Below are 25,262 nucleotides of genomic sequence, written 5' to 3' on the forward strand. Positions count from 1 at the left end.
CGTGCATCACTTTCATCCCGGGCGCCAGCTCGGGGTCGGCGGCCCCTGGAATGGCACTGCTTGCAAGCTTGGGGCGCGCAGAGCCGCGCCTCCCGCTTCCCCGCGTCCCGCCGATCGCCGACCCGCCCGTCGGGTGCAGTTCCCCCGGCGCCTGCCAGCCCGCGCCCCGAGCCGCCGAGGCCCGCCCCCGGGGACAGCCCTCCCGGGGGCGGGTCCGCGTCCCGCTGCTGCCACGTCAGCGCAGCGTCTGTCCGCGGCGGACGGCAGGATGGGGAAGGCGGCGGCCCTCGGCGCCGAGCTGGGCGTGCGGCTCACCCTGTTCGCGGCCTTCTTGTAAGCGGCCCGGGCGCCCCGGGGCCCGGGACCCGCGGCCGGCGCCCTCTCGTACCGACCGGCCGGAGCGGCGCGCGGGCGGGCGGGCTGTCCACGCGAAGGAGGCGGGCGACCGGGCAGTCCCCGCCGGGCCCGGGAAGCTAACCCACCTGCTCTGCACATTTTTGTTTCCGCTCCAGGGTAACGGAGCTCCTTCCTCCCTTCCAGAGGCGGATCCAACCCGAGGAGATGTGGCTGTACCGGAATCCGTATGTGGAAGCAGAGTATTTCCCTACCAAGCCCATGTTTGTGCGTGGAGAACCAGCCTTCCTTCCGCCCCTTGATACTTAGTACTGAGCTTGATGCTAGGGCGCAGGTGGGCCTTCCGGCTCCGGCATGATCTTTATGCTCCCTTTGATGAGGTGCTCGACATTTTGTTTCCTTATGATTAAGATCCAAATTTAGAGGAGCAAGATGCCAGTTTGGGCTCCAGAGACACGTTCCGTGAGCTCTGCTCCTTAGGATGGCCTGACGTAACCTGGCCCTTAGAATAACGGCCGATGGCGGTGGCGTTTGCTGGTGGAGCTCTGCCCCATGCCCAATTACCCCGCAGACACTGCCGCTGCTCATATTGACAGGGACGCATTAGGTCTGACCTGTGACTTCCGCTGTCCCCTCCCCATCCCTCTTCCCTGTAGGCGCTACTTGAACCACTAGCTGCATGGTTTTACTAGGGGCTGGGTTTGGGTTTTTTAACCTCTGCCATCTTCTGGTTCAGGTCATTGCATTTCTGTCCCCACTGTCTCTGATCCTCCTGGCCAGATGTCTCAAGAAGGCAGGTGCGACAGACAGCAAACAAGCCTGCCTGGGTAAGAACGAGCCCTCTCTGGCGGGGCTGGTCTCTGGCTCCTCGGTGCTGGCATCTCTGCCACTGGAGGTGTGACCTCTGTGTGTGGAGGCCACTGAGTTCTGCATTCCTCGAGGCGTCCTGTCTCCCCTGTACCCTTGTCACCCGTGAGAAGACTGGCACTCTGAGAACATTGTTAACCTCCGAGGTGAACGATGCGCTGGATGATTTGCACCCCAGCCTAGTGTCCAGCCTAGTACGGAAGCTCTCTCTCTACTCCACCACGTGCAAGGCTAGAATGATTTTCCTGCTCCGCTCCGGCTGGAGCCTGCCTGCTTCTGTCTCAGAAAGACCCTGGCTGCTCTCTTGATGGGACCGTGACCGCGCAAGTCCTCCTAGGCAGAAAGCACTAACAGGAAGTTTCTTTGCGTTCCAGCTGCCAGCCTTGCCCTGGCTCTGAATGGTGTCTTTACCAACACAATAAAACTGATAGTGGGCAGGTAAGTGACCAAAGTCCGTGCCCCGGAGCCTGCCTCGCGCCCCCCCCCCCCGCCCCCAGTCCGCAGTAGATGGTTAACGGCACCCTGTCCTCTATCCTCAGTCTGACCTTGCTCTTCTCACCTAACATGGCCTCCCTCCCCTACGGCTGTCCTGCGGGTGACACTTGGGCTCTTTGCTGCCCTGAACAGCGTTTCCCACTGACCGGCACAGCGGGGTCCGTGTCCTCTGGAACACCCCCTGAAGCTGCAAGGTGGCTTGCTCTTTGCCCTAAAAAGTCATCGTGTGTTGGACTGCCCCCCCCCTTTAAATGTGGACCCTGGAAATGATGTTTTTCTTTTAATGGTGACTATCCTAATCCAGTTTCATTATTTTGCCTGGGACCCTAAATCTGACCAATTGTGAACAGGATTACAGTATCTGATACAACCAAAAAATAATTTCTGGAGTTGTTAAGTGATCTGTGTTGAGACCCTGTTTATTTTTTCAGGCCACGCCCAGACTTCTTCTACCGCTGCTTCCCGGACGGGCAAGCCCAGTCCGACTTGACGTGCACAGGGGAGAAGGACGTGGTGAATGAGGGCCGCAAGAGCTTCCCGAGTGGGCATGCTTCCTGTATGAATACCACAGGGACTCAGCATCTGCGCCTTTTTGGGGTCACTGAATTTAGCTTAGGGGGCTTATGAGGAGGGGGCCATCTCTCTACTCTTGTTCTTGTATCTAAAAACTAGAGAATCCCCTTCTCCTTTAATAACACCAAGATTTCACAAGCTTGAGCCTCAAATATTAGGGTAAATATTCGAGGACAGAGGAAGTAGTTTACCTTCATGAGATTTGAACATTTTATGAGTCTTGTATTATTTGTCTAGATCCTGCAATCTGTTACTAGTTAGAAAAATATTAACTAACCTTTATTGCAGGTGCTTTGGAAAGCTTTTTATTCTTATCTCTTTTGATACCATAATAGCCCAAAGAGGTTGATACTATTATTTTTGTGATTCCTATTTATACATCAGGAAACTAAGGCATCAAGAAGTAACCTGCCCAAAGTCCTACTGCCAGTATTCCCAACACTATTCCCAAGAGTCAATATTATTACCTTTGGGACACACAGTAAAGTCCTTCATTTTTTCTTTTGTTTCCTCCTCGTCAATGATCTACACCACAAGTGTACCAAAAAAGGTTAAAACATGTTCATGCCCCCAGCCACCTATTTGCAGATGAGCGAGGGAGCTTCCTTTAAAAGACATAATACTTAGAGGTTTTCCCTCTTCTAGTTGCATTTGCTGGTCTGGCCTTCGCTTCCTTCTACCTGGCAGGGAAGTTACATTGCTTCACACCACGAGGCCGTGGGAAGTCTTGGAGGTTCTGTGCCTTTCTGTCACCTCTCCTCCTCGCGTCTGTGATCGCGCTGTCCCGCACCTGTGACTATAAGCATCACTGGCAAGGTAATAAGCAAGGTGGTCCTGCCATGCAAGTGTGCGTGTTTCACCCGCCACCATATCCCTAGCATTTGGCACCGAGGAGTTGCTGACTGTATCTGTTAAATGAATAAACAAATGAGTATGGGGTGGTCTGGGTTTCTGAACCAAGAGTATGTATCACTGTGTGGAAGATGAGAAAGCACGGTTTCCTTTTAAAGAGATTACCAAGGAGAAGTGTCCCAATTTTTCCATTATTTTGAAGCATCCTAAGTTCAGAATAAACTCTCTAAGAATTTTTTTCTCTAAGAAATTTTTTACAAAGATCAATTTATTTACTGTCTTAAAAAGTTTGTAAAAAAAAAAAAATCAAGCTCATTGTCATGAGATTTTTGTTCAGAAACCAAAATTCAAGAGAACATAAAACTGTAGTTAAACCAAAGAAATTCAAGTTGAATGATATAGTAAAACATCCAAATTACAGAGTATCTTCACGGAAAACCTGTAATTCAAAAAAAGCTGATAGTATTGCCCAGAAGTCCTTAGGAGCCCTGTTTTAAAGAATAAGCTAATTTTTTGCAAAGAAGGGCAACTCCTGAACAGTTTATTGCTTCCTCTAGAACTCTTTACATGGTGAAAAAAGGGGTTAATAGCAGTAAGTGAACCTTTGTTATCTTGAATTTTTAAAAAATTCACTCTAGTGGGAGGTGGGTGGTGGGATGGGGTAACTGGGTAGATGGGCATTGAGGAGGGCAAGTGATGTGATGAGCAGTGGGTGTCATATGCAACTGATGAATCACTGAACTCTACCTCTGAAACTAATGATGTACTATATGTTGCCTAGTTGAATTAAAAAAAATTCAATCTAGTGTATCCTTGGAAAAAGGCTTATACTTAATTAAAGATGTGTTTTTTTTAAACTATTTATTTGGGCGAGAGAGAGGGCAACAAGTGGGGGAGAGGCACAAAGGCAGAGGGAGAAGCAGGCTCCCCGCTGAGCAAGGAGCCCGATGCAGGGGGTGTCCCTGGAGCCTGGCATCATGACCTCAGCCACCCAGCGCCCCCAAAGATGTGTTTTAACTTGTTTAGGAAAGAACCTGATGATAATCCTGCTAACTATATGATAAAATTGAGAAAGCCTAAAGAAACCGTAAACCTGAAATTGAGGTTTTTTTGCACCCAAACAAGTAGAGTAACCTGGAGGGCCAAGTTCTCCGTAGAGGCATCCCCCATTGTACTGCACTGCACATAGAGCTGTGTCTCTTGCCAACGGAAGGTTCTAGCAACCCTGCACTAAGCGGGTCTGTCGGCACCATTTTTCCAACAGCATTTGCTCACCTCATGTCTCCGTCATATTTTGGTAACTCTTGCAATGTTTTAAACTTTTTCATTGTATTTGTTATGGTGATCTGTGATCAATGATTATGACTTGCTGAAAGCTCAGATGATGGTTAGCATTTTTTAGCAATAAAGTATTTTTAAATTAAGGTATATACTTTTTTTTAGATCTAGTGCTACTGTACACTTTAATAGACTGCAGGATAGTGTTAGCATAACTTTTATATGCACTGGGAAACCAAAAAATTCATCTGACTTGCTTTATTGAGATACTCGCCTTATTGGCAGTGATCTGGAATCGAACCCTCAGTATCGGTATGCCAGTCCTGTGTGGTGTTTTAACATGATTTGAGAGTTCAGTACGATTAAGAAAAGACCTTATCTCCTCTCTTTTAGATGTACTAGTTGGATCCGGGATTGGCCTGACATTTGCCTATGTCTGCTACAGGCAGTATTACCCTCCTCTGACGGATGCAGAATGCCATAAGCCATTTCAGGACAGACTTGTACTGCCCATGGCACAGAAGCCTGGTGACCCTTATCATTTTAGTATTTAGAAATCAGAACTATCTCAATGGAGATTAGGTGAATCAGCCCCTCTTAACTGCGCAAGACAAGAAAGTCTGACCTTTTTACTCTTTAAGAGATACAGGTGAGCACTTCATTCTGTCTCTGTATGTTTATGCAGTTTTGCTCACATGGATTTGTCATGAGTCAAGGTTCAAAGTTCTTTTTCACGACTCTGTGCCACACATTCTGATAAAAAGATCTTCCAGTAGTCCACCAGATTGGTATCCCAAGATCTACAGCATTTTACATTTAATTTAAATGTCATTCTTGGAAGGATCTTTCACAAAGAAACCTTTACATATTCTAGAACCCAGAGTTAAATTTCCATTTTCCATAGCTCAGAATCTTAAAACCCAGGGCATGACCGACTAAATTATTTTCGTTCTGTTTACTTTCTCTGGTGACAATTCCATCAAGCCTTAAATAGGAAAATGTGCAGTTGTGGCTTCCTTACCGCATTATACATGTATCTTATTTGAGTCTAGCCAGATACTGCTGTCCATTTTGAATCCTGTGGGCATAAATTATTTATTGAATCACTAAATAATTTTTAAAAATGGTAAGGACAAATGAGGTGGAAATCATCAGTTGCTAGTATTGAAACCACACTCCTGAACTGTGTTCATGAGCTCCTTTCCCTCCATGCATGACTGAAGATCTGCCCAAATGCATCAACTCTGCAACTGGCTAAGGCAGGAAAGAAAAATTACACATGTCATTATCTGGAGGACAAATGAACTTCTTCTGTCCCTTATTCATAATGGGATATAAGGAACAATTATAGGACATCATCAGAACTGATGCTATAGGACCTACAACTGCCCTGCTCTTTGCAATTATACTTTTAACTATGACCTTGTCTTACGTGTTTCTATATTTTCGATGTATCTTTCTCCTTCAATAAATTTGACAGTCAAAAATGGTGAAGGTGGGTGTTTTTGGTACGTAGAGTACCATTCGAGAGCTGGAACATTTCCAAAGTAAAAGACTGGATTCCCCATCTGACATAAGTGATATAACTAGCTATAGTAGAGGCTGATTATCTGTAAATATTGAAGAACAGTCTCAATATTGACTTTGCAATTACCATGCTTTAAATTCTGAACTACATCTGCCTATGATAATGAAAACACCAGTCAAGGAAAAAGAACTTAAATATTAGTTCTTTGCCCCAAACTTTTATTTTTTTTAATTTGTTTAATAACATAAAGGGGAAGAAAATGGTTATTGTATTAATTTTCTCTATAATGGATCGAACCAGGTAAAAGTAGGCAACTGGTCAATATGGTTTTATTTCAGTATTTCGTAAACTTTTAAATAGAATCATGTAAAAAACAAACATTTCAAAAAGTGCAAAATATTAGAAAGCTCATCAGTGCTATTAATCTTTCCATGCAGACAATCTCTTGCTGAGCTAAGCAATACAAATTCTGTAGCAGGGAATATGTATAAAATGATACTCCACAGAGTTTAAAAAATAGGCTTGGTCAAGAGATTGCACATGATACAACTGAAGTAGTGCAAATAATATACAGCTAAGAATTTAAATCAAACTTACTATCCTGTGTACTATACAACCATGATGATACCATAGGTGGAGAGACAAGATACAAAGCTCCTTTACAGTTGCCTGCCCCTCACCATCAGAAAACATTTCTTAGTACCAACAGTGGTTTATCTAGGTATCCAGGGTTATGCTGTTCATCTTTGGTTACAGGGACTCATTCTTGCTTATCCTTTGTTTTACTCTTAAATAGTATCTATTCTGCTAATACGAAGAATAAATTTAAATTTGAAGACAACAACTTGACAAAAGCTTCCCCTTTAAAATATAATTGAATGCTACTTAATATTCAGTAACCCTTACTCAAACTCAGTTTATATAGTAAAGAAAATAAAAGTATTCCATATATCTGACGCTTCTTAGTGGCTTAGCATTAGTCTATAAGCAGATGGACAAGTAAAGGCCAGGCATGGGTCCTGTACCCCAGCCTTACCTCTACCATCTCTAGGGTGACGGTGATTAACCTTCCCTTTCCTTTTCTCTCTCGAAAGGGATAGACACCACTGCTGTCAAAGGGATGGCTTAAGTGAATGTTAAATGCCAATGCACTGGATACCATGATATATTTACAAATCATTTTTTATAAAAAACAAAACACAGCTTGCCTGCCTCGGCCACTCTATAAACAGAGAGGCCTATGGGGAGGTTGGAGTGGAGGGTAAAGGACTATCACAAAGAGAACTGCAAGGTCAGTGACAAACTGACCAATGAGAAAGAAAATACAGCACAGTGGCGAGCAGATGCCCTGGAAAAAATCAGTCTATATGCACCCGTCTTCAAGGTACACCTCACTTTGCATGTTCTGACGTGGACTCCACACTGGCTGTTCCTCCGCTCCTACAGGCATAGGTTTTTCTTTCAGAATAAGAAGGCTTTCCCCCAGCCAAAGCCACCTGCCCAGCCAACACTGCCTGGGCCATGGGGCTGCTAAATAAGCTTTCTGGATTATGGGTACCTAAGCAGGCAATGGTGTTTACAAAATGTTTTCAAAGAGGACACACAATACTGCCTTCACCCAAGTGGATATGGTGGCTGACTCACACAAATTCTATTTCACCTTAAATGTACTACTGAGAGATTTTATTCATAACCAAAGCCTTTAGCCGGGCAAGGCTGTGTGATTTCAGGTTTGCCAGCCTTTATAACTTTGCCCTCAACTTAAGAACAGAAGCTACTATCAACTAAGATTTCATCTAGAGTCTCCCCATTTGAGCATGATATAAAAGGATGGGTCTAGGATAGATAATATCTTTGCTTTATAAAGATGAACCTAATGTGAACTAAACTATCCACTGTAAACTCTGAAAGCAGCTCAAACAGCTGGGAAAACAATGAATAGCATCAGTGATTCCTTGCCATCAACTGTCAGCTGTAGAGAGTAAACAATACTCTAAGCTACATTTCAGTCCCTCACACAGGACTTGTAGGAAAGAAAAGCTGGCTCAAAGGAAGGTGCCCAACAATCTTTTTCACACCCACTTAGCCTTCAAATGCAAAGAACACCAATGAGAGATGAGTGTACCCCAAAATGCCTTCTGAATCTCCGGAGTCTGCTTCCAAACTAGAACATTTTCTAAAGATAAGCAATAATTTCCTAGAAAAATTTCTACCAAGCCAAAATAAACTCAAAACAGACTTTATACTATCTCAAGTAATAAGCAATAAAGGATGGCACCTATCATCCCGAATTAAAGATGCAAATAACCCCCACTATGAAGAGTGGCGAGTGCTTCTATAAAGCCAGTGGTAAAAAGTAATAGGGTCTTCCCTTTGTTTTTTCACTCACTTCCGAGATAACAAGATTATCTTCCAAAGACCCCGGTGGTAAGTAAGTGGCAGGCAACATGCAGGAAATGATGCGGCTGAGGATAGGGAAACTGCAGCAACAAGCAGGTGCATTTTCTGGGGGAGGATCCTTCAGTGTCCGTCTAGGGAAGAGTGGAACAGAGGTCACGATGCAGTCACAACTGGAAGGCAACCAGCCAGAATGCCGGAGTCTAATACATGAACTTTCTAGTTACACATCTAAAAGGTGGAGGAGGGGCGCCTGGTGGCTCAGGCGTTAAGCGTCTGCCTTTGGCTCTGGTCATGATCCCAGAGTCCTGGGATCGAGCCCTGCATCAGGCTCCCTGCTCGGTGGGGAGTCTGCTTCGCCCTCTCCCCGACTTGTGCTCTCTAGCTCTCTCTCTGTATCTCTCCAATAAATAAATAAAATCTTCAAAATAAAAAAAATTAAAAAATAAAAGGCAGAGGAACTTAAATCTCAGGATGGGCTGTTAGTCATTAAGATCGTTACTGGGGCCAACGGTAACTCTTAAGATGATCAGAACTATTTAGATTCTGAGTTCAGATCCTAAAAAATGACAGGTGTTACTGGACCAAGTCACTCGCAAAAACACACACACACTAACTTTCTCTAAATGGACTATTGCACTTTTTCCTCAGCAATTTTAACCAGAGTCCCTCTAAAAATCAATAATAACCTAGCTCTTGGTGACAGGCAACAGAAAAGTACATTTATAAAGAGCTCAAGGCTACACTGTTCCTCATAACAAGTTAATATGTAGGAACTATGCTGCATACATGACATTTAAAAACTTACATTAAGCAGCCATACATGGTTCATTTTTACTGTAAAGGCTGATCAAGGAAGATGCCCTGGGTTTGGTAGATTTCTTTGAGGACCAGCAATACCGTATCTTCAGACTCCCTATAAAGAGAAAAACTTAGGTTGTAAAAAGAAGAAACTAACTTTTATACTAGATGTTTTACATATACTATCTCATTTAATCTACACAACCACCTTCAAGTTCATTTTTGCAAAAGTTCATTTTACAGTGGACTATTACTCAGCCATAAAGAAAAATGAAATCTTGCCATTTGCCACAATATGGATGGACCTAGAGGATGCTAAGTGAAGTAAGACAAATGCCATATGATTTCACTTATATGTGGAATCTAAAAAACAAATGAACAAAAACCAGACCTGTATATACAGAGAACAAATGTGGTTGCCAGAAGGGAGAGGGGTGGGGGGGTGGGTGAAATAAGTGAGGGGGATTAAGAGGTACGAACTTCCAGTTTTAAATAAGTCACAGAGATGAAAAGTACAGCACAGGGAATATAGTCGATCATACTGTAATAATGTATGGTGACTACACTTATCATGGCGAGCACTGAGTAATGTAAAGAATTGTCAATTCACTATGCAGTGATTCACCTGAAACTAATATAACATTGTATGTCAACTACAATTTAAAAAAAAAAAGTCTAGCATTATGTCTGGTAATACAAAAAAAGTAGTAGGAAACGACCAAGAACTGTTCCCTTTCCACAGAGCTCATTCTTGGAACAATATGGAAGAGCCATTCAGTTGGTCACCTTAATTTTTTAAATGTTATTCACCTTTTTAAAAAGATAATACAATCATATGGTTCAAAATTCAAGATATGAAAGAGTGTAATAATGAAGTTTCCTTTCCACCTCTGTTTCTTAACCACCAGTTCCCATCTTCTGACAATCAATGTTACCAACTTATCATGCATCTTCCAGACATTATTCTGTGTGTGCCCAAGCAATTACTTACATCCAGTTCATAAAGAAATTTGATTATAAACAAAACAACATCATGAAGGACTGCCTTAAGGACATATAGCGCGAATATTTCCCTAAATCCATGGTTTAACATTTTTTGAATCATGTATCTAACTACCTGAGAATCTAATGAAACCAATGGATTTCTCCCCAGAAAAGATTATATATATAATATTATATTTTTAATACTTTAGCATATGAGGAATGTAATTTAAAAATATATATAAATATTATAAATAAAATCTCATTGGATTCATATGCTTTTTCTATCCCCTAAAAACCCCATACACAGAAGGTTAAGAAATTCCTCCTATGCCAGTGAAGGGGCATTAGCTAAACCAGATGTTAAAATGGTGTGATCCTGGTGCATAAATAAATGGATCAACAGAAAAGAAGAGGAAGTTCAGAAATAGTCCTAAATCTATATAGGAATTTAATAAAGTGAGATTCTCAAACCAGACTCGTATATACAGAGAACAAACGGTGCTGTGACAAATGGACAGCCATCTGGAAAATGACCTGAACCAATCTATACCTGTTACTAGAATAAATCCAAAGTGAATCAAACATTCACATGTAAAAATGAAACCATAAAATATCAGAATAAACTATGGTAAGGAATTCTTCGGAGGATAAGGAAGATGTAAGTATGACACATATTCTAGAAACCAGAAAGGAAAAATCAACAAATATGAATCAATCTTTTCTACTTAGCAAAAACCAATGTTTGCAATGTCAAACTGGGGAAAAGGCATTTGCAACTCATCACAGACAACAACAAAAAACATTTCAATATAAAAGAGAATAAAGAATATAAATAACTCCCAGAAAAGGAAATAAAAATGGTCCTTAAATATATGTCAAGATGCTCAATCTTATTCATAACTGGAGGAATGCAATTTTTTTTAAAATAAAAGGCAAAAGATTGATCTGAAGAGAAAAAGGAGCATACGAGGAATGTAATTTAAAAACTACAGTGTGGGGCACCTGGGTGGCTCAATCAGCTGGGTGTCTGCTTTCGGCTCAAGGTCCTGGGATTGAGCCCCACACTGGGTTCCCTGCTTGGCAGGTTGCCTGCTTCTCCCTCTCCCTCTTCTCCTTCCCCCTGCTCACATGTTCATGTGATCTCTCATGAATAAGCAAAATTAAAAAAAAAAAAAACACTACAGCATGCAAAATACATACAACTGAAAACTACAAAACAGTACTGAGGGAAATTAAAGACCAAAATACACTGAGGGATACTGTGTTTGTGGCTCAGAAGACTCTATTATTCAGATGTCAATTCTCCCCAAATTGATCTGTAGATAAAATATTTGCGATCACAATCAAAATCTCTGAAAGCTTTTTGGTTGACATTAACAAGCTCAATCTAAAACGTGGAAATGCAAAGAACCGACAATAGCTAAAATAATTTCAAAGAAGAATAGAGTTGGATGACTCACAATACCTGATTTCAAGACTTATTCTGAAGCTGCAGTAATCAAGACAGTGTTTTACTGGCATAAAGACAAATCGACCAATGGAACAAAACAGACCCAAGGCAATTCAATGATTTCTCCATCTGAATAAACTTTTCAACAAATGTTGCTACAACAACTAGATAGCCACATGCAAACCAATGAACTTCAATCCTTACCTCACACCATACTAAAAAATTAACCAAAATGGATCACAGACCTAAATATAAAAGCTAAAATGATATAACTTCTAGAATACAGGTAATATTTTAATGGCTTTGGGCTTGGCAAAGATATCTTAAATATGTTAAAAAGGCACAAATGTCAACAAGTTGGACTACATCAAAGTAAAAAACTTTTGTTCTTCAAAACATTCTGCTGGAAAAATGAAAAACTGAATTTTGAGGAAAAAACATGTATCTGAAAAGGACTTGTAACTATAATATAGAAAGAATTCTGGCAACTTAATAAGATAATCTTTTTTTTTTAACAGGCAAAAGATTTGAACAGACAGTTCACCAAAGAAGGTGTATAGATGGCGGGGTGCCTGGGTGGCTCAGCCAGTTAAGTTTCCCACTCTTGGTTTTGGCTCAGGTCATGGTCTCAGGGTCATGAGATCGAGCCCTACATCAGGTTCTGTGCTCAGCAGAGTCTCCTTGAGATTCTCTCTGTCCTCTCCCTCTGCTCCTCCACCCCTGCCCCCACTTGCACACTAAATAAATAAATAAATAAATAAATAAATAAATAAATAAAATCTTAAAAAAATGGGGGGGGTGCCGAGGTGGCTCAGCTGGCTAAGCGTCTTACTCCTGGTTTCGGCTCAGGTCGTGATCTCAGGGTCATGAGACCGAGCCCCATGTCGGGCTCAGCGGGTCTGCCTGAGATTCTCTTCCTCTCTATCTGCCCCTCCCTGCTCTCTTTCTCCAATAAATCACTGTTTAAGAAAAAAAGGTGGGGCGCCTGGGTGGCTCAGTCGTTAAGCGCCTGCCTTCAGCTCAGGTCATGATCCCAGGGTCCTGGGATCAAGCCCTGCACTGGGTTCCCTGCTCAGCCAGGAGCCTGCTTCTCCCTCTCCTGCTTCCCCAGCTTGTGTTCCCTCTCCAGCTGTCTCTCTCTCTCTCTCTCTGTCAAATAAATAAATAAAATCTTTAAAAAATAATAATAAATAATAAAAAAATTTAAAAAAAGACTTTATCAAACTCAACACCCAAGGAACAAATAATGCAATCAAGAAATGGGCAGAAGACATGAACAGACATTTCTGCAAAGAAGACATCCAAATGACCAACAGACACATGAAAAAGTGCTCAACATCACTAGCCATCAGGGAAATACAAATCAAAACCACAATGACAGGGCGCCTGGGTGGCTCAGTTGGTTAAGCGACTGCCTTCAGCTCAGGTCATGATCCTGGAGTCCCGGGATCGAGTCCCACATCGCGCTCCCTGCTCAGCAGGGAGTCTGCTTCTCCCTCTGACCTTTCTCTCTCTCTCATTCTCTCTCTCAAATAAATAAATAAAATCTTTAAAAAAAAAAACACACAATGAGATATATAACCTCACACCAGTCATAATGCCTAAAATTAACAAGGTCAGGAAACGACGGATGTTGGCGAGGATGCAGAGAAAGGGGAACCCTCCTACACTGTTGGTGGGAATGCAAGCTGGTGCAGCCATTCTGGAAAACAGTATGGAGGTTCATCAAAAGTTGAAAGTAGAGGGGCGCCTGGGTGGCTCAGTTGGTTAAGCGACTGCCTTCGGCTCAGGTCATGATCCTGGAGTCCCGGGATCGAGTCCCACATCGGGCTTCCTGCTCGGCGGGGAGTCTGCTTCTCCCTCTGACCCTCTTCCCTCTCGTGCTTTCTCTATCTCATTGCCTCTCTCTCTCAAATAAATAAATAAAATCTTAAAAAAAAAAAAAAAGTTGAAAGTAGAGCTATCCTATGACCCAGCAATTGCACTACTGGGTATTTACCCTAAAGATACAAATGGAGTGGGGTGCCTGGGTGGCTCAGTTGGTTAAGCAGCTGCTTTAGGCTTGGGTCATGATCCTGGGGTCCTGGGATCGAGCCCCGCATCCAGCTCCCTGCTCGGCGCGGAGCCTGCTTCTCCCTCTCCCTCTGCCTGCCACTCTGCCTACTTGTGCTATCTCTCTGTCAAATAAATAAATAAATTCTTAAAAAAAAAAGAGAGAAATGTAGTGATCCAAAGGGGTACGTGCAGCACCCCAATATTTATAGCAGCAATGTCTACAATAGCCAAACTATGGAAAAAGCCCAGATGTCCATTGACAGATGAAAAGATAAAGAAAATGTGGTGTGTGTGTATATATTTATTTATATTTATGTATTTTTATATTTTATATATTTATATATACACAATGCAATATTATGCAGCCATCAAAAAAATGAAATCTTGCCATTTACAACAACGTGGATGGAACTAGAGGGTATTATGCTAAGTGAAATAAGTCAATCAGAGAAAGACAATTATCATATGATCTCACTGATATGAGGAATTTAAGAAACAAAGCAGAGGATCATAGGGGAAGAGAGGAAAAAATGAAACAAGATGAAACTGAGAGGGAGACAAACCACAAGAGACTCTTAATCTCAGGAAACAAACTGAGGGTTGCTGGAGTTTACGGGGGTGGGAGGGATGGGGTGGCTGGGGGATTGGACGTTGGGGAGGGTGTATCATTTGTGGTGAGCGCTGTGTATTGTGTGGGACTGATGAATCACAGACCTGTAGCCCTGAAACAAGTAATACATTATATGTTAATAAAAATGTAATCTAAAAATGAAAAAAAATATTTCCACAAAAATATATGGAATGTGGAGAATCATTATATGGAACACCTGAAACTAATATGACACTGTATGTTAACTAAACTTGAATTTTAAAAAATAAAAATTTTAAAAATAAAAAAATAAAAAAATTTTAAAAACTATGCTGGAAAAGCTGTGGGGAAACAGACACTCCCATATATTCCTGGTGGGAGTACAAAAAGGTACAACCTCTATTTGGCAATAATTATCAAATATTACAAATCCATGTATCCTTTATGCCAGCAATTCCAATTCTAAGTATTTACAGATACACTCATGAATAGGTAAAATATAAACAAGGTGTATAAAGAGCAAGAGGACAGAAATCTAAAGTAACACATCAGTACAGGACTAGTTAAATAAATTATGGTACATTCATACAGTAGAATACTGAAGCTATAAAAGAATGAACTCTTTATATATGACAAGCAAAAAACTCCAAGACTTGCTAGTAGAAAAAGCAAGTTACAGAACAATGCCTATAATATGATACTATCTATACTTGTTAAAGGACAGAAATAATATATTCACACACTCACACCTGTGTTATGTACGCGTAAAAGAGACCTCTAGAAAAAATTTCAAGAAATGCATGTTACTTGCATATGGAGAGGGTAGTTAGCAGGGAACAAAATGGAAGAGAGGCTTTCATTATTTGTCTTTCTTTGAATGGTGAACCATATGAATGTACTGCACACTCAGAAATCTCTAAAGAATGCCTTCTCTCTCGTTTTTTTTAAGATTTTATTTATTTATTTGTTAGAGAGAGAGCGACAGAACACAAGCAGGGGGAGTGGCAGGCAGAGGGAGAAGCAGACTCCTCGCTGAGCGGGAAGCCGGAGGCGGGACTCGATCCCAGGACCCTGGGATCATGACCTGAGCCGAAGGCAGGCGCTTAATCAACTGAGCCACCCAGGCGCCCCTAAAGAATGTCTTTTTCACAAGGATGTGGAGAAAGGGGAACCCTCCTGTACTGTTGGTAGGTATGCAAACTGGTGCAGCCACTCTGGAAAACAGTATGGAATTCCTCAAAAAGTTAAAACTAGAACTACCCTAAGATCAAGACCATCTTTGAAGCTGTCCCTGAATTTAGGGCTAAGAGAACACAGCAGCCCAAAAAGCCAGGAATGGAGACCGATCCTGCGGGACGAAGGGGTTCATCATGGCAGATGACCCAAAGCAATTCCTGTATAAAAAATTACCCACTGTCCACAGACCGGTACCTCTGAAACAAATAGTATGTTATATGTTAATAAAAAGAAAATAAAAACCACAATGAAAAAAAAATTGCCCAGTGTTGAAGGGCTCCATGCTATTGTGGGGTCACACAGAACACCTGTTATTAAAGCGGCAATGACAGTGCTCCAGAGCATGCTTTCCGACTTGGTTTCTTATCTACTTTTGCCCTTGCAACAAACCAATGGAGCAAACTTGGACTTTCAAAAAATAAGAGTATCATGTGTTACTGTAATACCTACCACATCATTCAATCCAGTCATTTACCTTTGGTGGTGAGTTTCATAGCCAGCAGTAATGCCGGTACAGGACTCATTGTCAGACTAGGAAAGGAACTTGCTCCATCATTTGAAGAACTGAGACAAGTTGTGGAAGTCCCTTAATCTGGCAGCGGTGTTAATGTACACCTTATTTTCATTATAGTAGACACAGTATCAATCCAGCAATCTTTAGACCACAAAAATACTTGTATCCACGTACTCCAGAAAGGGCCTCTTTTCCCACTTTATACCAAAGAAAGAGTCTACAGATATAATTTATGGACTGTTATTTTTTCTTGTGTGAGGTCTTTTCTTATTTAGTGAGATCTGGGGATACCACAGAAATGGTTCAATACATCACAGCTCCCATGGAGTTAGTCCAGTCACCAAATATGCACGAGATTCTATTCAGTGGGACAGAATCAAAATGGTACTTTGATCCACTTGAGCCATTAAGTGCTCCCTATTATATAAAACGCCCAGTCCTGCAGAATGAAGCAGACCCTTTTTATTGTGAATGAGGACATATTTTTCTTTATATTATTTCTTAGCATTGAGTGTGAAGAAAAGAAAATGCCTTAGTAAGAGTAATAAAATCAATATAATCACTAAACAACAACAACAAAAAACTACCCTACGATCTAGCGATTGCACTACTAGGTATTTACCCAAAGAATACAAAAACACTAATTCAGGAGCACCTGGGTGGCTCAGTTAAGCACCTGACTCTTGGTTTCTGCTCAGGTCATGACCTCATAGTTGTGAGATCAAGCCCTGTGCCGGTCCAAGCTAGGCGTGGAGGCTGCTTACAATTCTTTTTCTCCTTCTGCTTCTCTTCTGCCCCCCCCAACCATTCCCCTCACCCCCATGCACGTTCTCTAAAAAAAAAAGAACCCATTAATTCAAAGGGATACATGTACCCTGACTTTTTTTTAAGATTTATTTATTTGAGAGAGCGAGGAAATATAGGGAGGAGGGGGAGAGGGAGGGAGAGTCTCAAGAAGACTCTGCACTGTGCACAGAACCCAACGTGGGGCTCAATCCCACCACCCCAAGATCACAACTGGAACAAAAACCAAGAACCGGGCGCTCAACTGACCACGCCACCCTGGACCCCTGGACCCCAGTGTTTATAGCAGCATTATCAACAATAGCCAAATTATGGAAACAGCCCATGTGTCCATCAATAAATGAATGGATAGAGAAGAGGTGGTATACATACGTAATATACTACTACTCAGCCATAAAAAAGAATGAAGTCTTGCCATTTGCAATGACATGGATGGAGCTAGAGAGTATTATTATGCCAAGTGAAGTAAGTCAGACAAAGACAAATACTGTATGATTTCACTCATATGTGGAATTTAAGAAATAAAACAAATGAGCAAAAAAAACAGAAAGGAAACCAAGAAACAGACTCTTAACTATAGAGAACAAACTGATGGTTATCAAAGGGGTGGTAGATGAGGGGAGGAGTTACATAGGTGATGGGGATTAAGGAGTGTACTTGTGATGAGCACCAGGTGTGTGGAAGTACTGAATCACTATATTGTACATCTGAAACTAATATTATGCTGTATGTTAACTAACAGGAATTTAAATAAGAACTTTAAAAAAATGGGGCACCTGGATGGTTCAGTCAGTTAAGCATCTGCCTTCAGCTCAGGTCATGATACCAGGGTCCTGGGATTGAGCCCCAATCCTGGGACTGTCCTGGGATCCAGCCCTGTGTAGGGCTCCCTGCTTAGCAGGGAGTCTGCTTCTCCCTCTCTCTCTGCCCCTCCCCCCAGCTCATGCTCTCCTGCTCTCTCTCTCTCTCAAATGAATAAAAAAATCTTTAAAAAAACAAAATATAATAAAAACTAAAAAAAAATAATCATAATTTAAGGGGCGCCTGGGTGGCTCACTCAGTTAAGTGTCTGCCTTCAGCTCGGGTCATGATCCCAGGGTCCTGGGATCGAGTCCCGCATCGGGCTCCCTGCTCAGCGAGGAGTCTGCTTCTCCCTCTGCCTGCCGTTCCCCCTGCCTGTGCTCTCTAACAAATAAATAAATAAAATCTTAAAAAAAAAAGACCTAAAAGCATGCATTTTTGAATCCTTATCCCCTGCCCATCTTATTTTCCTAACTATATTTTCCTTTAGCTTAAATTTCTTTGGTGATTAAATTCTTTTCTGTTATAATGTATGAATTTCAATAAGCATTATTAATCCATTCTACAATCCATCAGATATTATATTTAATAATGATTAATTCTGTTGAATAAGTTGTGGGGATCCAATGTACAACATGGTACTATAGTTAATAATACTGTATCATATACTTGGAAGTTGCTAAGAGAGTAATTCTTAAATGTTCTCATCAAACACACACACTCACACACAAGGTAATTATGTGAGGTCATGGAGATGTTAATCATTTCATAATATATACATGTATCAAATCTTGTTGAACATCTTATACAATGTGTCAATTATATCTCAATAAATCTGGAAAAAATATGTAAACATTAAAAATGTAAACATTAAAACAAAATGAAAATAATAAATTCTGATCTAGCTACTGTCAATACTTTCATATGAGTTTAAAATACTTTCAGCAACACTAACATCAATATGTACCCATCCTGTCCCCCATCAATGACCAAAGGACACCACTTTTTAAAACTAAGCTAGCCAGGGGCGCCTGGGTGGCTCAGATGGTTCAGCGTCTGCCTTCGGCTCAGGTCATGATCTCAGAGTCCTGGGATCGAGCCACGTGTCGGGGGGGGGGTCCCTACTCAGCAGGGAGTCTGCTTCTCCCTCTCCCCCTGCTTGTGTGCTCTTTCTCTCTCTCTCTCTCTCAAATGAATAAATCTTAAAAAATAAAATAAAACTAAGCTAGCTGAACTCATGGTTGCTGGCATCATTAGCCCACGCTCTACCCAACTGCAAAGTAAAACGTGTTTAAACCAGATTTCTTTAAATGACATTATTTTGTTATTTTGTAACTGTCTAAATGAGAAATCACTCTAATCCCAAATGTACACTAGCCTATCCTCCCTTTTCTACATCTATCAAATAGCCGTGCAACAATTAGACCAAAAAAAACCAAAAACAAACAAACCCACCAAGAAACAAAAAACAAACATCACTTACCAGTAGCACAGATGGCTTTGTAAAGCAAATAAATATTCATTAAAACTTTCAATGGGCTTCTCTTGTAGCACGTAGTCAATGCGCTGTCCTCCATTCAGCATTCCCACATTGATGGGTGGGACTTCTTCTTTAACTGCCACAGGGGTCTCTTCTGTGTTAACATCTGGACATAGAAGAACCATAATAACAATCTAAAAGCTTCCAGCCCTCCAAGATTGTCCTTACTTCCCCTCAGACTACCAAGTTTACAGTAGGATGAGGTAATCTCTGCTCAGAAAGCTTTCTGCACCTTTTTCCTCTCAAGCCCCTTAAAGCTTCTCCTCAAGTCACACTGATTTTGTTCAATCCCATTTTTTCTTTCCTCTACCTCTGATAGCTAATTCATTTGCCTCTGGTTTATAAACTAAATATAAGTAGGGATAGAAATCTTTAAGCAGTTGAAAATTAAAGCAAAAAGAATGCAACATTAACTGTGAAATTAAGAGGAGAGTATACTAGCTAGTGCCCAGCTAGGCAAATAAAACTGACCAATGAATACACAGACATTGCCCTATTAAAGCAAGGTGCTTCACAGAAGAGGCTCCTAACACAACCCCAAGAGTGTCCAAGTGAGGGTTGTCTTTTAAAACCTCTTTACCAGGTATTCAGCTTCTCTTGACATTTTTCCTCACAAATAATGTTTTTCCATAATTTGTGACTATTAAATAATAGAAAAGACTAGCAGAGCTGAAGGCCCATTAGGGCTCATTGTATTGGTCCTATACCATGAGTAAGAAATACACACCATGGAGTTACTCTTATCTGACCTAATGTAGGATATCAAAGTGTACAGTATCACTGACCACTCAGCTTCTCTGAACTTGATTCAGATTCTGCTTCAGTTTCTTCTGTAGTTTCTGAAGCCTGTAAGGCAGGGTATGGAGCTCTGGTGAAAGACTTCCAGGCCATCCGCAGTGAACCTAGCAAGTTGTTCTTAAGGTCCATACTCATTCTGGTCAAGCCCTCTCTCAATTCTGAAACATATTTGAATAAAGAACATTACATGGTTTACAAAGGGTTTAGGGTCCAACACAGTTAAAGTGAATGAGGTCCAGTCAGTTTGCAATGACCAGATAGTCTAGAATTACAAGTTCTGTACTCAGATTTACCTAAGTGCATTCGCTTCCTGCCTTTATGATGTGGGATCAGCATTGGCTCAAATTCCACTCCTGGGACCACCATCGGTTCAATCCTATAGGCCACAGGATCAAACTACACAGGAAAAATAATAGCTACAGATACCTCTGCTGAAGAAAGACAGTCTTACGAACTGTGTATCAGGCAAAAATAATTATAAGCTCATAAAAAAACAAAAAAACAGTTGTTTTGCCCCATCACTTTCAGATTCACACTACTATAAATTGTCTCATTACCACAAAATAGTATAGAAAAAAGCAAATCAACACAACAGAAAGTTATATGCTCTTTATCAATAAGCTCTAATATTCAGGTAAAAACACAAGAGCTGTCCAATGCTTACAGGGTGATAGATATTGAAGAAACCTTTGCATGTTGGAAATTTATAGTTGGGATCGATTCTTTTAAGTCCTCGGACAGTAAGGAACATTCCAATGGGAGATCCAAAGGCAAAGAATATTTCTGGTTTGTAGATGAGCCGGGGGTATTTTACAGACACCTGGAAAGAGGATATAAAATACCTCTCACTGGTAACAAAAGTGACATCTGTTCCTACCATACCAATGGCAGGCAATAAAATGACTCAAGAGAATTAATTAGTATTGTTACCTGCCCAATACCAACATCCAGATAGTCACCATTTCCAGTAGCGTCGGTTTTACTGCAGAAGCCTGATTCTTTGGGGATGTTAGATATAGTCACCCCTGAAGCTGGCTGCAGAGTTGGTCTATTAATACCCTGAAGAATAAAATAATTCTGTGGAGCTGTTACGTTGTAAAAATATCCAAAGAATTATACAGTTTTTCACTGATTTGAAAGGACACTTAGGAAAGTTTTGAATAATTCTAGGAAGAGTCTCAGAAAACAAGATAAAGCTGATGAAAACAAAAGTTGTCTTAAGTGATGAATTGACATCCCTACATTCTCTAAATCAATGAAAGATGTACAGAGCTATTTGGGCGGCAGTTGAAACTTTAGGCGACCATTATAAGAGAAACAACAGCAGAGCATCATGAAAAGGAATGCCAAGGGCTGTTAAGGGGTTCAATGAAGCACAATGCCCTTTTAAGGAGTAGAATGTCTCTATGGGTATAGAAAATGATACAGATATCGGGCCAAGAACTGGGCCTTAAATAAGAACTAAGCAATCTGCTTCAAAATTGAAAAATAACTACTAAGATATGGAAAGGAATTTAGTGGCCGAAAAAACTGAATGTAAAAGTACTATTACAACCTAAGTTCATTATTCTAAAGTAAAAGAAGCCAGTCACAAAAAGCCACATACTGTATAATTCCATTCAGAGGAAATGTCCAGAACAACAAAATCCGTAACAACAGAAAATAGACCAGTGGTTCACAGGAGGGAGGAATGGGGAGTGACTGCTAATGGGTACGGGATTTTTTAGAATGATGTAAATGTTCTCAAATTAGATAGTGGTAATCATAACACAACTCTGTGAATACACTAAAAACGACTGAATTGTATACTTTAAAAGGGTGAATTTTATGGTATATGATATGAATTATCTTTGAATAAGGCGGTTATGAAACCCAAAAAAAAAAAAGGAAAAAAATGGAATGGTGGGAAGACTCCAGGGGAGACAACACTTCTGAAGCTAACAACATTTTTTAATTGATATAATTAAGTAAATGTGTTTGGGGCACCTGGGTGGCTCAGTCGTTAAGCATCTGCCTTTGGCTCAGGTCGTAATCCCAGGGTCCTGGGATCAAGCCCCTCATCGGGCTCCCTGCTCCGTGGGAAGCCTGCTTCTCCCTCTCCCACTCCCCCTGCTTGTGCTCCTGCTCTCGCTCTCTCTCTCTCTCTCCTTCATTAAATAAATAAAATCTTTAAAAAGAAAGAAAATGTGTTTAATTTCAAAAGGAGAGCCAAAGATCAGTTAACAGAATTGCTTAGCTGCCTGAACACCTCACAAAGCACAAGGATATAAGGATGTCAAAAACCATTTAATCCTACAAGCCATATTAAGCACATACCGTTGAATTTTTTCTGGTCCTAAAGTAGTTTAATATCTTCTTTCTTGGTCCTAAGGGAATTCCCATTTCCTGAAGATCTTTGTCAGTACATAAAGCCTAGGCACAGAAAATCAAATATCCTTATTTCTAGGCAAAATAAAATGAATTAAATGTCCTGTTCTCTGAGAGGAATAAGACCTAAGCACTATTGTTCTCTGCTTTATATTAATAGGGCTCCCTAGTGGTACAACATCATTAATAATTTTGAGAAGAGTACTTTATTCATAAAAGCCTAAAGAAGAATAACAAGTACCAATACTATAGTATCAATGCTACAGTAATACAGATGACATCGTATTATATATATATGTAATATATACCCTACAGAAGTGGGTATCTACCTGCATGACACAAGAACACTCCTTGATTTCCATGGTTAGATGTCACATTCCTGAGAAAGATTATATCCCTAACTCATGAACATAAGCGGTAAGAATATACAGCAAACACTGAGCATGAAACAAACTTAGAACTTACCACAGCTGTAATGAATTATGATTTATTATTTAATATGTGTCTTCCCCACTAAGCCATAAACATAATGATGTTTATGTTTATATAACATGTTTATGGTTTACATATCTTACTGACCACTCTATCTCTAGTACTTGGTAGAACATGCCTGATCATATAAAGCATTCACTAAATACCTATTAAATGAATGAATGTATTGCAAGCCTGAAAAAAAAGCACAAAAAAGGTGGCGGAAAAACCAAAAACAAATAAATAAGCAAATATCAACAGCAGAGCCCCTGAAGTATAACAGAAAAGAAGCCGGGATAATTAGCGGTCATTTACTCTGACTCTCTTTTCTGAGCTACGTTGTTCTTCAGCCTTTGCTCTATCTCTATATGTTTGTCAATATGGCTTCTCTGAACTCTGCTCTCCAACAAAGCAAAGATCACTTCATAAGACAAAAACACACAGATAATGCTAAAGGACATTACTAATGATAACAGAGTTTTTATGACAAAAGTGCTTCTAAAGGGCAGGCTCTTAATCAGCTGTAAGATGAAGATAAGCGTAAAAATACTAAAAATGGTATAGCATAAAGTTTTATCAGCACCACGCTCTAACCAACTGAGCTAACCGGCCGTGTCGGTATAGCATAAAGTTTTAAAAGATTATTTTTACCAGAGCTTCCTTATCTACTTTCTCCTTCTCAAAGATATTAAAGAATTCAGAGAGTTGAAGTTTCTTCAAACCTTCCTCTAGTGTCAGTGTGTCTCCTTCATCCACGACAATATTTGGTGCATCCTAAAAATTAAATTGTAAAGCTCATATTCTCTAAATTCATTTAGATTGTCCTGTATTAGTACTACTAGCAATAAAAATAATGTACTACATAAGAGTTCTATATAAAGATATACTTAGTTTAAATAAATTGTAATTTATACAAAATTTAAATTAAGTAGTTAAACTCTAAGTGTTGCAACTTTAGTTGAAACAATGTTTTTAAATAAATGATTATCAAGGTGTTTCTTCATCTTTGTTAACAAAACATTTATTGAGTTCTTATTATGTAAAGAGTGTTTAAGACATAAAACAATCTAAAATAAAGCCCCTGTCCAGGAAGAACTCACAAAAAAAAAAGTCTAAAATCTAAAAATCTGTCCTAAGAAATAGTACAAGAGAAGTGTATCTGTATATCTAAATTACCTTTTCACCGTCCATATCCCCCAAAGATTCTTTCTGATTTGTTAGTATATCAAACAATATAAGCGAACCTAAAATAGAAGAAAGGACAATTTCTAAGTATTGGCACTACATAGCTTTTATACAAAAAGTATTACGCCAAATGTAGCAAAACCTATGAAGCAGGAAGTCTTTCTTTCCAATCCACCACCGCCCTTCCAACCGCTTCCAAATTCTTCATCACAGACCAGTTCTAGACCTCTAAATCTGATATGGATAAAAGACATAGTACTTCAAAAACAGGTGTCCTTAATATGTGATAGTGCTCTCTGGTCACAGAGAATTAATTTGTTACCTAAACTATGACCGGCAATGGATACACCCCCTTTGAAATCAGGGTTCCTCTGAAGAAAAAGTGTATATATTCGGTTCATTTCAGAAGCAACTGTGTCCACTATAGTCTGACAGTAGGTGGGGCTATTGTAGAAGAAGACGTCCAGAATTGTGTCATTGGTGAAGTGCCTTAGGCGGTTAATGCTGGGCAGAGTTATTCGCTGCAGATCTCTGACAAAAAAAAAAGGTATTTTAAGCAGAAAACCTAATACATTCCATAACTTCCTCTAAGTTATTACCCAGCTTACCCTTCAAGCTTAGACTTAGATATTTAAAGATACAAGAGACAAGTATCTATTAATAAGAAGTACAAAGGACTCAGAGACATGTTTAATTAAGTCAAAACGATGTGATCAGCAAGTCAGTGAGAATTTCTACAAGACAAATACCAGTTTCTTCAATACATAAATTGCAAGGAAATAAGAGATGGAAAGGTAATCAAGAGATTAAAAGAGACTTAAAAGATGTATCAACAAGGGGCTCCTGGATGGCTCAGTCAGTTAAAAGCATCTGCCTTAAGCTAGGTCATGATCCCAGGGTCCTGGGATCGAGCCCCGTGTCGGGCTCCCTGCTCAGTGGGGAGTCTCCTTCTTCCTCTACCTCCTTCTCCCTCTGCTTGTGCTCAATCTCTCTCTCTCTGTCAAATAAATAAATAAAATCTTTAACCTAAATAAAGTGTGTGTGTGTGTGTGTGTGTATAAACTACAACATTTACTAAGACAATTGGAAATTTGAACACTGTATATTTGCTGATATTAAGAATTTCTTTAGGGGCGCCTCAGTGCTCAGCAGGCAGTCTGCTTGTCCCCTCTCCTTCTGTCCCTCCCCCTGCTCGTGCAAGCTCTCTCTCTCTCAAATAAATAATCTTTAAAAAAAAAAAAAAGTTTTTTTAGGTGTGATAATGGTGTTATGGTTAATATATTTTAAAAAGTTCTTTCCAATATACAAACAAACATTTATAGA

The 25,262-nt window shown here is 40.4% G+C and overlaps 2 protein-coding genes and 1 pseudogene across 5 annotated transcripts in view; 2 read left to right on the forward strand and 1 right to left on the reverse strand.

Annotated features, from left to right (window-relative positions):
• The first annotated feature begins 205 nt into the window (after positions 1–205).
• On the forward strand, positions 206–5,931 carry PLPP5 (phospholipid phosphatase 5). The gene is made up of 7 exons (XM_027597339.2): positions 206–333; positions 513–621; positions 1,091–1,181; positions 1,596–1,659; positions 2,148–2,272; positions 2,935–3,105; positions 4,813–5,931. Exons 1-7 carry the CDS (start codon positions 269–271, stop codon positions 4,971–4,973), a joined length of 786 nt encoding a protein of 261 aa, XP_027453140.1. The 5' UTR covers positions 206–268; the 3' UTR covers positions 4,974–5,931.
• Positions 5,932–6,144: 213 nt separating this feature from the next.
• The window catches only part of DDHD2 (DDHD domain containing 2), a 29,125-nt gene continuing 10,007 nt past the window's right edge, over positions 6,145–25,262 (reverse strand). For 3 of the 4 annotated variants that reach the window (XM_027597335.2, XM_027597338.2, XM_027597336.2), the window contains 11 exons: positions 24,262–24,470; positions 23,931–23,998; positions 23,406–23,528; positions 22,233–22,328; positions 20,847–20,975; positions 20,581–20,736; positions 20,210–20,312; positions 19,904–20,074; positions 19,062–19,224; positions 9,153–9,260; positions 6,145–8,478 (listed from right to left, as the gene is read on the reverse strand). In XM_027597335.2, coding sequence (XP_027453136.1) covers positions 9,179–9,260; positions 19,062–19,224; positions 19,904–20,074; positions 20,210–20,312; positions 20,581–20,736; positions 20,847–20,975; positions 22,233–22,328; positions 23,406–23,528; positions 23,931–23,998; positions 24,262–24,470 — 1,300 coding nt within the window. In that variant the 3' untranslated portion in view covers positions 6,145–8,478; positions 9,153–9,178. The remainder of the gene's footprint in view (positions 8,479–9,152; positions 9,261–19,061; positions 19,225–19,903; positions 20,075–20,209; positions 20,313–20,580; positions 20,737–20,846; positions 20,976–22,232; positions 22,329–23,405; positions 23,529–23,930; positions 23,999–24,261; positions 24,471–25,262) is intronic. The other variant, XM_027597337.2, reaches the window with a different exon arrangement.
• On the forward strand, positions 15,594–16,397 carry LOC113924062 (annotated as a pseudogene).

The sequence above is a fragment of the Zalophus californianus genome, chromosome 2, assembly GCF_009762305.2.
Source record: "Zalophus californianus isolate mZalCal1 chromosome 2, mZalCal1.pri.v2, whole genome shotgun sequence".
NCBI classification, from domain to species: domain Eukaryota; kingdom Metazoa; phylum Chordata; class Mammalia; order Carnivora; family Otariidae; genus Zalophus; species Zalophus californianus.